Source organism: Pinus tabuliformis, chromosome 3_1 (genome assembly GCF_031772625.1).
Source record: "Pinus tabuliformis cultivar Carrire ecotype Pingquan chromosome 3_1, CPIR1, whole genome shotgun sequence".
In the NCBI taxonomy this organism is placed as follows: domain Eukaryota; kingdom Viridiplantae; phylum Streptophyta; class Pinopsida; order Pinales; family Pinaceae; genus Pinus; species Pinus tabuliformis.
The window spans coordinates 54631368-54644660 of record NC_142301.1 but is presented as its reverse complement, the minus strand read 5'-3'; the positions used below and the strand labels follow the sequence as shown (position 1 = coordinate 54644660).

General features: G+C 37.8%; 1 protein-coding gene across 1 annotated transcript in view; it reads right to left on the bottom strand.

Annotated features, from left to right (window-relative positions):
- Positions 1-1189: 1189 nt before the first annotated feature.
- Positions 1190-13293, bottom strand: part of LOC149185741 (transcription factor TT8-like) — an 87629-nt gene continuing 75525 nt past the window's right edge. Inside the window, exons 8-11 of the mRNA XM_089409132.1 lie at positions 3581-3631; positions 3440-3524; positions 3283-3336; positions 1190-1264 (exon numbers count right to left, since the gene is read on the bottom strand). Coding sequence (XP_089265258.1) covers positions 1190-1264; positions 3283-3336; positions 3440-3524; positions 3581-3631 — 265 coding nt within the window. The remainder of the gene's footprint in view (positions 1265-3282; positions 3337-3439; positions 3525-3580; positions 3632-13293) is intronic.

Below are 13293 nucleotides of genomic sequence, written 5' to 3'. Positions count from 1 at the left end.
CTGATTATGAAGGTTTAATGTCTTGTAAGTTTTTTTCTGACGGTATGAAAAAAGAAAAACAGTACCGAATGCATGATGAAGAGGAACCAACAGATCTGGTTTTCCATATGGGCGGATTGAGGTTCCTTAGTATGTAATTTTCAGTTTTCTGTAGATAATAGAAATTCCTTAGCTTACAAAAAAAAAAAAAAAAATCTTTTACCAATACTCTACAAACGCATTCAATTTCATTTATATTTTACTGCGGTCAACCCAAAAACTTTTACGGCACGTTAAAATTTATTTGTTGCAGGTCTGAGATGTCCGTCAACCATTGATATGCCCTCAAGAAATCGAACGGTTGAGGTGAATATCGGAAGGCCTTTATCTGCTGAACGTTATGTCCCGATGGAAGGGTGGTTTTGAAAACGTACAGTTGACACGCGTCCAAAATTGATTGCATCGGATGAGTTTGTACGAAAACCCCCTGCAAACCAAAAGCGGTTCGATAAGGTAGCGGTTTTCGGGAATGGTTTTATGGTCGCCGTTTTAATGCTGCTGCACGGCAGGTTGAAATTAATATTTCAACAACATCTAAACTTACAAAACTAGCCATGGAAGATGAATGTCAACAGAAACACATTCAACATCATATCTCTTTATTTCTAAGCTTACAAAACTAGCCATGGAAGATGAATTGTGGCTTGTCGCCTTTTGATGATTCCAAGCTTCAAGAACTGCAACCATGAGGAAGTATTATAACAGAATATTCAAAACAGAGCCATGGGCTATTATTCCACAGAGCCAGGTGCTTTCTGAATCTCTTGCAAAATCTTTTAGAAAAATATACTGTCTGATATTTACACTAAGATTCAAGGTATTGAAACACAAAAACCAGCAAGTGTTTTTGTCTTCTTTTTATAATAACCAGATTTGTTCCCTTTGCCTTTTACTATGGTTTTTGTTTTTCTTTCTGGAGTCTTAGGGAACATTTTGATACTATGACAAAAACTGAACACTGACAAGTGGAATAGAGATTCTTTTTTTTAATATTTAAAATAATTGAAGTAGAACTAAACACCTATGAAGTAAATTGAAGTAAAACCAAACAGCCTATTATACTCACAAACAAATAATCAAATATGATAACACCTAACTAAGAGTAAAATTAATATCTCTCCACCCAAAAAAACACAGTAATAATTGTTAATTAATCATTGCCTCCCAAAGTACTGTTCACTAAACTTTTCGCAACGGGGCCGTCCAAGAATTTGAGCAATGAAACCTGCAAATTTGAAAATAATCGTGGGCAATTAAACTAAATGAAAATGGAATCATAAGCCGGGGAGAAGCATATGGGCGTGGATATCTAATCCAAACAAACTGAAACACCCTCTTTGCGTGCGTAGTAAATGAAGTGTCCTGACATCTCGAATGGCGAGAGTAAAAAGAGCATCCCAATACCTGGTCATCAAAGCGTTTTGTGATTTTTTTAGATTGTAAAGGGAAAAATGTACCAGATTAGTGTTTCAGGTTAATATTAACCTTCTATTTGGAGAGATGACGAAGAATATTCGATACCGTTCAAATCTTGATATAAGTTTTGTTTTTTAAAAATAAAATTAAAATTGGGAAAAGTCTATTTTAATATAAACATATTTATCCACGAAATTAAATAGTTTCAATTATTTGCGTTATTTATTTATTCTTCAAGTTTCGTTAAAAATTAATAGAACATCATTGAAATATATTTTTTTAATAAATTAAATATTAAATTTTTTGAATAAATTAAATATCAATTTTTTTTCAAAAATCTAAATGTTTTTATATATTTAAAAGTATATTTAAGTAAAAAGAAAGTTTTTATTTAAAATTATATTATCAAATTTAAGAAAAATAGAAACTTGAAACAAGTAAGTTATTTTTTATATTCTAAAACAACAAAATTTCATTTATTTATATTCTAAAACAACAAAATTTCATCTAATTCTCAAACATAGGAGAAACCACAAAATAACACAATAGAACTACTTTTGTGTAACTCTGATGAATATATTTGTTAGACAACTAATCCTTGGGATTAGGTTTGTATTATGGTTAGTGGTTATTAGAGTTCAAGAAGACCCAGAAATTGAATCAATGATAGGAAGATGGAGAAAATGACGAGAGTCAGTGATTTGTTAGAGTTATTAAGTGATGCAAGAGCATCCAGTTAAGGGCACCATGACCGGGGGTTGGTCTCAGTTATGGAGGAGAGGTTCATCACTATTTAAATTTCATTTGTGTTTGTTAATTAAAAACAATATTAGGAACTTGTCTTATGTCATTGTTAGTTAATAGGTATTTAGGGTCAGCACAGTCAGGTGGAAGTGGTTACAGCCACATGGTTGTTTGGTCTTTTATTTTTTAGTTTATCTTTACAGTTATTTACTTTTGAAAAAAAAAACAAAATAACAGAAAGGAATATATTATCTCTGTATTCTACGGAATGAGAAAATTAAAACAACAAGATAGTTATCAACTGCATAACTGAAGAAGCAACTGCAAACAATTTGCTTAACTATATTGTAACATTATAAAACATATGTACACAGTGTGGAAAAGGGTTCAACATTTTTCAGCATAAAAGCATAATACAAAGAGAGAGATATTTCTTTTCATCCATGAATCCATCTGTCTAGTTGTTGTTTTTTTATCTAATTCTTATCATATGTAACGTAAAGAGAGTTAAACAATCTGTCAGAAATCCTTCCAGATTGAACAGAGGCAAAGTTCCCATAATCAAATGACAAGCAGAGGCACAACCTCGAAAACGAATACAACTAGAAGCATCGAAGACTGAGCACGCAGTTCGTTTCATATTGACAAGCTACATAAGTACCAGAGTACGCTACATCCAAAACCATTTACCAACAAATACAACTATAGAGAAGAATTCAACCAAGAGGTAACCCTGTGCATATTAAAAATAAAATTCTTTTTTATTGGTCTTTAAAAGCAATTACAGTAATAAAACAAATTGTATATCGACTATATAACCACAAGTCCAAAAGTCCAGTGGCCCTAAGGGTGAGTAAGCCCTCCTCTGAGAGCAGAGCAGCGAAAGGAGGGTTAGGGTTATAACCCTGGGAATCATTACAGTTCCCTGAAGAATCAACAACATTCAACACAACTGAATCGAAGGCCAAAATTGCCATCAACCAAACAACGTTACAACAGAAACCCAGGTCGACTGGCTACACTACAAGAGAAAGCAACTAAAGAAACCCTTGACTTAACGACTGCAGCAAGGAAAGACCCTACCGGTTCCATTTGAAGGAAGGGCCGAGGGAGAATCCAACCAAAAGGCACAACAACCTGCATAAGTACCATAACCAAGTGTTAACAATGTTAACTAGAAAGTGGACGAGGATAAAGCGGAAGATTGACAGCAAGGGAGAGTAACGTTGGAAGAACTTACCAGTTCAACAGCCAGCGTTGGATGAGGAAACCCACATTGGGTCGCGGCCATTACAAAACAAAACCCTGCTCGCAAGGAGCAACGACTGTTAGTGTATAAAAAAACTGAGGATGCAACATTTAGCAAAGAACGAAATCTTACCTTGCCGGAGTTGAGCGAACACAGAGGAAAGGGTCCTGTTGAGGCCACGACCTGTGTTCACAAGCACACAGATAAATCAACCAACGAATAACCATACAAGTAGCCGAAGGAACCATAAGAAAGCTCAGAAGAACGAGTGAGAAACGAAGGTGAGACAGTGAGCACCGAGCCACCAAAAGAGCAGAGAAACCCTCACAACAATTCAACAATCGAGTAATAGAGCCGAGCTAACAAGAGCGTAAACCAAGAACGTTGAGCATAGTTACCACTTACCAACAGAGAAGCCACAGTCGGCACGGACAGAGTATCGGTTCGAAAATAGTTACAGTCACCCACAGAACCGCAGAGCTCTCACACCAAACAGAGCAGAACGAAAATGACAGAGGATAGCAAACAAACTAGGGTTTAGCCAAGAGCGAGAAGGAAGCTCAAGGCCAGGACAAGTGTCCTCTCGGCGTACAGAGCAATCAATACAGACATCAATGCAGTCCAAATATCTACGCTAATCCCTGTTTTATAAACTAATTACATGCCCAATAATTAAATCATTTGTTGATCAATAATTATTGTATTGATTAAGTCATAAGTCACGGGCTGGTCCCATCATAGTGGTATCAGAGCAGGATTTAGAATTTGCTTGAGAAATGGAGGTAGGAAGACGAGGACGTGGAAGAGGTGCTCAGAGAGCAGCAGAGGAAGGATTGCGGGAGGAAATCAGGATCCTTATTGCCCGTTTGGAGGCAGTTGAAGTAGGAAGGAGAAGGGATCCAGAGGTAGGAGATGATAGCGAAGAAGAAGCTGTAGTGACAATAGATGGATCGGATGAAGAAGGGCCGGAAATGAGATTGTTGAGGTCGGTCCTGTTGGCGAGTAGTAAGCCTAAACCAGAAATTCCAAATTATGACAACAACTTTTCCACAGAAGTTTTGCTGGACTGGATCAGTGAACTGGATAAATATTTTGAGTGTGAAGAAGCCAGTGAAGATCAAAGAGTTAAGTTTGCTGCAACAAAATTGAAGGGACACGCAGCCCTGTGGTGGGACAGTGTCCAAACAGAGAGAAGGAGGATGAACAAGTTGCCAATAAAGAAATGGTCAAGGATGGTGGCTAAGTTGAAAGGTAGATTTTTACCGAAGGATTATCAGGTCGCACTGCATCGGCAAGTGTAGAATTTGAAACAGAAAGGGATGACAGTAAGAGAGTATACTAAAGAGTTCTACCGGGTAAAATTGAGAGTTGGTTATACAGAGGACACCCCGGAGAAAAAAGCAAGGTATGTAAATGGTTTAAGATTGGAAATATTAGATGAAATCAAAATTCTTTCCCCGAAAAATATAGAGGAGGCATACCAGAGTGCTATGAAGGCGGAGGAGAAGATCACCAGAAAAAAAATGCTAGGAGAGGACGGGGAACCGACAGAGGAAGAGGACAATCTTATGGCAGAGGCCGAACTGCCAGTAATAGTGAGGAAGGCAACAGTTCCAAAACTTCTGGGGCAACAGAAAAAGGTGACAACACTAGAGGTGGTAGGCCATATCAGCGAGGAAGAGGAAATGGCTGAGGTAGAGGAGCTAACTATCAGTGCTACAGGTGCCACAAGTGGGGGCACAGATCTTTTGAGTGTCCTGAAGCGGAACAAGCTGGACAAAGAGGTGCGTATGTTGCATAGCCAGAGGAAGCAGAGGCACCTCCCCAGGAAGCAGAAAATGTGCCAGAAACGGGGGAAGCCTTAGTTTTAAACAAAGTGTTGTTGAAACCAGCCAAAGAAACAACTGAACAAACTCAAAGGAAAGCATTGTTCCAGACAGTTTGTAAGTCACATGGGAAATGTTGTAAGCTGATTATCGATAGTGGGAGCACAGATAATCTGGTTGCCACGGAGATGGTGGAGAAGTTGGGATTGAAGCGGTTGAAGCACCCCACTCCTTACAAGGTATCATGGCTCCAGAAAGGCCATCAGCTGTTGGTGGATGAACAGTGCGAAGTCGAATTCCATATTGGCAGGTATAAAGACAAGGTTATTTGTGATATTATGCCAATGGACGTATGTCACATATTGCTAGGAAGGCCATGGAAGTATGACAGGAAAGTAGTGCATGACGAGAAGACAAATTGTTATAAGTTTGTCAAATATGGGATCAAGCACACACTTGTGCCCATCAAGGAGGAAGAGACAGCGAAAACAAGCGGGACGAGAGTGTTACTAATGGGTGGAAAACAGTTTTTGAAGCAAATTGAAGATAGTGAAGTGAACTATGCTGTTGTGAGAAGAGCAAAGGCGGTGTTGTTACAAATAGAGGTGTTAGATTTGCTTGCGGAAATTCAGCAGATGCTGTAGGAATTTAGCGATATAGTAGTGGATGACTTACTAGATAAATTGCCTCCCAAGAGAAGTATAAGTCATCATATTGACTTTATACCTAGAGCAAGTCTACCGAATAAGGTAGCGTATCAGATGAGCCCCAAAGACAATGAGGAGATCAGAAAATAGGTGCAGGAATTGCTAGATAAAGGGCTGATAAGGGAGAGTTTGAGCCCCTGCGCAGTTCCAACAGTTCTCGCTCCCAAGAAAGGAGGAGAATGGAAAATGTGCACAGATTTGAGGGCCATCAACAAGATTACCATCAGGTACATATTTCCACTGCCACGGATGGACGACATGATGGACTGCCTGAGCGGGGCAACATATTTTTCAAAGATTGATTTAAAGAGTGGGTATCATCAGATTCGAATCAGGGAAGGGGATGAGTGGAAGACAACCTTCAAAACCAATGAAGGACTGTATGAGTGGCTGGTAATGCCATTCGGACTGAGTAATGCACCCAGTACCTTTATGCGACTGATGAATGAAATGCTGAAAGAATTCATTGGAAAGTTTGTAATAGTGTACCTGGATGATATATTAATTTTCAGCAAGACAAGGGAGGAACACTTTCGACATGTTCGAAGTGTGCTGGAAAAATTGCAGCAGAATAAGCTGCTGATAAATCTGAAAAAATGCACTTTTCTGCAAAAAGAATTGGTTTATCTGGGTTTCGTGATTGCAGAAAACGAGTTGAAGATGGACCCAGAGAAGATTGCAACAATTGTCAACTGGCCATCCCCAAAAATTCTGTTTGAGGTACGTAGTTTTCATGGGTTGGAAAGTTTTTACCGTAAATTTATAAGAAATTTCAGCGAAATCTGTGCACCTATGTTGGACACTATAAAGAAGGCAAGTCAGCCTTTTCATTGGACCGAGGCAGTGAAGAGGAGTTTTCAGCTACTGAAGAAGAAGATCACAGAAAGACTGATCCTGAGATTGCCAGACTTTAAAAAGATTTTTCAAGTTCGCTGTGATGCAAGCGGTACGGCCATTGGAGCTGTACTTAGCCAAGAAGACAAACCTGTTGCGTTTTTCAGCAAGAAGTTGAATGAGAGCAGGCAGAAGTATTCATCCTACGACAAAGAATTCTATGCTATCGTCCAAGCACTGAAGCATTGGAGACACTATTTGTTGGGGAATGAGTTTGTTTTATTTTCAGATAATTCTGCACTGTAATACGTAATGCAACAACATAAGTTGAATCACAAACATGCAAAGTGAGTTGAATATTTGCAAAGTTTCACCTTTGTGTTGAAACACATTAGCAGGCAGGCCAACAAGGTGGCGGATGCGTTGAGCAGAAGAGCTTTGCTCCTGCAGGAGAGCACGATACAAGTGCTGGGCTTTGAGCATTTGAAAGACTTGTATCAAACCGACACAGATTTCAAAGAGGCTTATGAAGCATGTCAGAATCCTTTACTGAGAAACAATAGTCTGTGGTTGGACTATAATTTGCAAGAGAAGCTATTATTTAGAGGGGGACAGTTATGCATTCTCGATTGTTCAATGGGAGAGAATATCATTCGGGAGAAGCGCAGTGGAGGTCTAGTTGGACATTTCGGCATAGAAAAAACATTAGAGCAGCTTAGCCATTTTTATTATTGGCCAAAAATGCGAAGGGATGTGCAGAGATTTGTGACCAGATGTAAAGTGTGTCAGTTGGCAAAAGGACACAGTCAAAATATGGGACTCTACACACCATTGCCCATTCCAAGTAGACCATGGGACTCAGTCAGCTTGGACTTTGTCTTGGGTCTACCAAGGACGCAACGGGGTTATGATTCGGTGATGGTAGTAGTAGACCGGTTTTCAAAGATGGCACATTTCATCCCTTGCAGAAAAACCAGCAATGCCACTCACGTGGCCCACTTGTTCTTTACAGAGATCGTCAAGCTACACGGTATACCTAAGTCCATTCTCTCCGATAGGGACGTGAAGTTCACAGGGCACTTCTGGTGCACCTTGTGGAAGAAGATGGACACGCAGTTAAGTTTTAGCTCTGCTTATCACCCGCAGACCGATAGGCAAACAGAGGTGGTAAACAGGAGTCTGGGGAACTTGCTACGAAGTTTGATCGGTGAAAATTCGCGAATGTGGGATCGATTACTTGCCCAGGCGGAGTTCGCTTATAACGACTCGCCTAATCGCAGCACGAGTTACAGTCCTTTTCAGATCTTATATGGCATGCATCCTCGTAGAGTGCATGAGTTACGAGATCTAGGATAGCAGGAAAGACGGAGCATTGATGGGGAAGATTTCGCTAAAGCGATGAATGATTTACATGGGCAGGTGAAAATGAAGTTGCAAGACAGTGGTCAAAAGTATAAGCAGTGGGCAGATTTGAAACAGGGAGAGGTGCAGTTTAGTGTGGGGGATGAAGTCCTCGTGCATTTGCGCAAGGAGAATTTTACTAGAGGTGCATACAACAAGCTGAAGTACAAAAAGATTGGCCCCTGCAAAATTCTACGGAAATTTTCAGCCAATGCTTATGAATTGCATCTGCCACCAGGAATAGGCATCTCTCCCATCTTTAATGTGGCAGAACTATTTCCATACACTGCTGATCCAGAGGAAGACAATACTGCACGACCTACAGGTGACACACAAGAAAGGAATGATACTTGAATATAGCCAGAGGCACAACCTTGAAAATGAATACAGCCAGAAGCATCAAAGACTGAGCACGCAGTTCATTTCATATTGACAAGCTACAGAAGTACCAGAGTACGCTACAGCTAAAGCCATTTACCAACAAATACAACTACAGAGAAGAATTCGACCAAGAGGTAACCTGTGCATATTAAAAATAAAATTCCTTTTTATTGGTCTTTAAAAGTGATTACAGTTAAAAAAAAATTGTATATCGACTATATAACTACAAGTCCAAAAGTCCAGCGACCCTAAGGGCGAGTAAACCCTCCTCCGGGAGTAGAGCAGCGAAAAGAGGGTTAGGGTTATAACCCTGGGAATCATTACAGTTCCCTGAAGAATCAACAACATTCAAAACAATTGAATCGAAGGCAAAAATTGCCATCAACCGAACAACGTTACAACAGAAACCCAGGTCAACCAGCTACACTACAAAAGAAAGAAACTAAAGAAACCCTTGACTTAATGACTACAACAAGGAAAGACCCTACTGGTTCCATTCGAAGGAAGGGCCGAGGGAGAATCCAACCAAAAGGCATGGCAACCTGCATAAGTACCATAACCAAGTATTAACAGTGTTGCCTAGAAAGTGGATGATGGATAAAGCGAAAGATTGACAGTAAGGGAGAGTAACATCAGAAGAACTTACCAGTTCAACAGCTAGCGCTGAATGAGGAAACCCACATTGGGTCGTGGCCATTACAAAACAAAACCCTTCTCGCAAGGAGCAACGACTGTTAGTGTATAAAAAAACTGAGGATGCAACATTTAGAAAAGAACGAAATCTTACCTTGCCAGAGTTGAGCTAACGTAGAGGAAAGGGTCCTGTTGAGGTCACGACCTGTGTTCACAAGCACGCAGATAAATCAATCAACGAATAACCATACAAGTAGCCGAAGGGACCATAAGAAAGCTCAAAAGAATGAGTGAGAAACGAAGGTGAGACAGTGAGCACCGAGCCACCAAAAGAGTAGAGAAACCCTCACAACAATTCAACAATCGAGTAACAGAGTTGAGTTAACAAGAGCGTGAGCCAAGAACGATGAGCATAGTTACCACTTACCAACAGAGAAGCCACAGTCGGCGCGGACAGAGTATCGATTCGAAAACAGTTACAGTCACCCACAGAACCGCAGATCTCTCACACCAAACAGAGTAGAACGAAAATGACAGAGGATAGCAAACAAACTAGGGTTTAGCCAAGAGTGGGAAGGAAGCCCGAGGCCAGGACAAGTGTCCTCTCGGTGTACAGAGCAATCAATACAGACATCAATGCAATCCAAATATCTGTGCTAATCCCTGTTTTATAAACTAATTACATGCCCAATAATTAAATCATTTGTTGATCAATAATTATTGTATTGATTAAGTCATAAGTCACGGGCTGGTCCGATCATTAAGCAGTGGTTATTAGGGTTTTTGTAGGGACACGATGTTCTTGCTAAAGTTATGAATGTCATGGAACCTTTGAATTTCAAAGAAGCTAACGAGTATAAGGAGTGGAGAGATGCAATGAAGGAAGAATATGAGTCTATAATGAAGAACGATACTTGGAAACTAACAAAATTTCTTGAAAATAAGGTACCCATAGGATCCAAATGGCTGTTCAAACCTAAATTTAAAGTTAATGGAAATATAGATCAATATAAGGTCATGTTAGTTGTAAAAATCTACTCACAAAAAGAGGGAATTGATTATGAAGAAAATTTTGCACTTGTAGCTAAGTTAAATACAATTAGATTTATGATTGATTTAGCTACAAAACATAAATGGAAACTAGATAAATTAGATGTTAAGTCTACCTTTTTGAATGGGGAATTAAAAGAAGATGTATATCTTGTTCAACCAGAAGGGTTTGTTAAAAAGGGTCAAGAACACCATGTTTTTAAGTTAAAGAAAGCATTATATGGATTGAAATAGGCACCAAGATCATGGTATATGAAGATTGGTTCTTTCATTCAGAATGATTTTATGAAAAGAAAAAGTGGCCCTAATCTGTATATCAAGTCAGATAAAAAAGGGCATGTTATTATGATTTCTCTATATGATGATGATCTTATTATAACAATAAATTCTTCTAAGTTAATTGATGAAGTTAAAGGACAATTGTCATAAGAGTTTGAAATGAAATACCTTGGTGAATTGCATTATTACTTAGGTATTGAGATATGGAGAGAAGGTGGACATAAATTGGTTACACAAAATAAGTATACAAGGGAGTTACTAAAAATATTCAAAATGGACCAATGTATGGCAATATCAATGCCATTAGAATAGAATGCCAAACTCTACAATAATTATAGGACAAGAGAGGTGGATGGTCCACCGTATCATCAACTTGTGGAAAGTTTAAACTATCTCACTACAACAAGGCTAGGCATAGAATATTTAGTTAACATACTAATTCAGTTTATGACCAAAAATATTGAAAGCCATTGGAAAGAAACAAAGAAAGTACTTTAGTATCTAAAAGGAATTGTTAAATTTTGTATTAAATATACTGATGATTTTGATGTTGAGTTGGTAGGCTATTCTGAATCAGATTAGGTGGGAAATCCAAATGATTGAAAATAAACTTGAGGATATGCATTTAGCCTTGGATATGGGATTGTGGCATGGAGCAGTAAGAAATAACCTATTTATTTATCATCGACTAAAGTTGAATACAAAACTTTGTGTAGTGCTACCTATGAAGTAATTTGGTTAAGGTGAGTTCTTGAAGCTGTAGGAGAAGTATAGAAAACAACAATGATTATCAAGTGTGACAACCAAATCACACCAAATTAGCCAAAAATCCTATGTACCATGCAGGATCATAACATATTGAGACATGTTATCATTTTGTTAGGGAAAATATGTATTCCAAGGTAATTGATTTAGTCTATTGTAATACTAATGAAAATCTGTTTGACATCTCTACAAAGCCTCTTGGAAAGGAAAAAATTTAAGTATGTAGGAATCAATTGAGTATGGTAGAAAATACATTTATCCATGAAGGGGGAGTGTTGGAATAATGGATAAATCTAGAAGATTCTCCTATAATTAGAACATGCTAGAACTATTTGCCTAAATAATTTCTGATTAGTTGGCAAATCCTATATTCTAGGAATATGTTAAACAAGAATGTAATCCTATATATGCAGGAGTTTGATGATCTGGTGAATGCAAGTGAGTGTTGTGGTGCAATCTCCTGAGTGAGCGATTGTCTCACCAAAGAGATGCAACCCTTCAATTTCGTCTTCCATCTTTTGAAGTACTTTTCCATATTTGTTTTCATCTTCATCATATTGGGTTTTTGCAAGCCACTCTTTAGGAAACATTAATTCAACCTCTTAATTAAATTCAACTTTCCCTAGTAGGTTCTTCTCACCTGTCACTTATGCTACAAAGGTGGTTTCAATTTTATCATCTTCAATTTCAATTCAATGTATATGTACGACGGGCTTCAATTTTTGCATCATGCTGATACTTTGCATTTCACTCAAAGTCACCCATTTCTTCTACAATTTCTTCAAAATATGTCTTTATAGTGTTTAAGTCCAATGAAGTCTCCATGTCTTGTTTATCTTATTTTGCTTCGACAATGTTTTCCACAACTTCTCTTGTTACTTCTATAAAATCTTCTATTTCTCTTCTTACAATGGGCATTTCATTAATAATGGCAACATTCTGCTAATTGGTGTTGCTCCTTTCACTATATGTCATTTCCAAAATATTCCAAACTTCTCTGGATGGGGTACTTGATGTAATCTTAGGAAGAATGTTATCACCATAGCCTTTGGTAAATGAGAAACAATACCATTGCATCATCTTTCACGTTCACAAAAAACTGATACTTTTAATCTTGTGTAAAAAAATCGTAAAAGATAAAAACTAGTAAAAAAAAATCAAAACTCATAACCAACTATAAAAAAACCTTTTATTTTTATTTTTATTTTATCTCATAATATTATTTTCCATATATTCTCTTTAATCTCTTTTTTTGGTTTTTCTCTTTTAATACATTAACTAATAAAATCAGAAAAACCTTCCTTAAAAAGCCATGGAATATCTAGTTTTTAATGGACTACTTTTATAAAAGTGAAAATGGAAATACGGTCTGACCTTCCCAAAAGTTTCGTGAATATGCCATCGGAAACACACGAACGAGAGACTGTAAATTTAATATGTCGAATAATATTTTAAATTTCTTTTACGGAAACCCTTCAAACCACAGTGGCTGGCGGCAGTTAGCGTGGGTCTCAGTCTCGATATGACGAGTTTTCAAACAACGAGCTATGACTTCTCTAACGATGTTTGGTAGCTTTTACAAGACTCATGGGTTTTCAAACTCTTAGCCAGCAGTGGCTTTGCTCATTTCATAAAATCTCGTTTTTAATATGATTAGGTTCTTTGGACAAAGTTTTTTTTTCTTCTGTCTGTCCTTTCTCTGATACCATTTTAATTATTTTTCCTTTTTTATGTTATTGCTCTGATATCATTCTAATGAGACAGTGGAAGAAATTAAATTTAAATTAACTAAGAAACTCAAAATAACTGAGAAAAATAGGAGAGACAAAATATTAGGATTGTTGCTATATCATTTTATTGAGTCTAAAGGCTCATTTTGCAGCCCAATGTGAAGGTTATGTGTAAGTATGTGAAGGTTATGTGTAAGTATGTCTTTCCCTCTTAAAATTAAAATAAAATATTCTCTAAA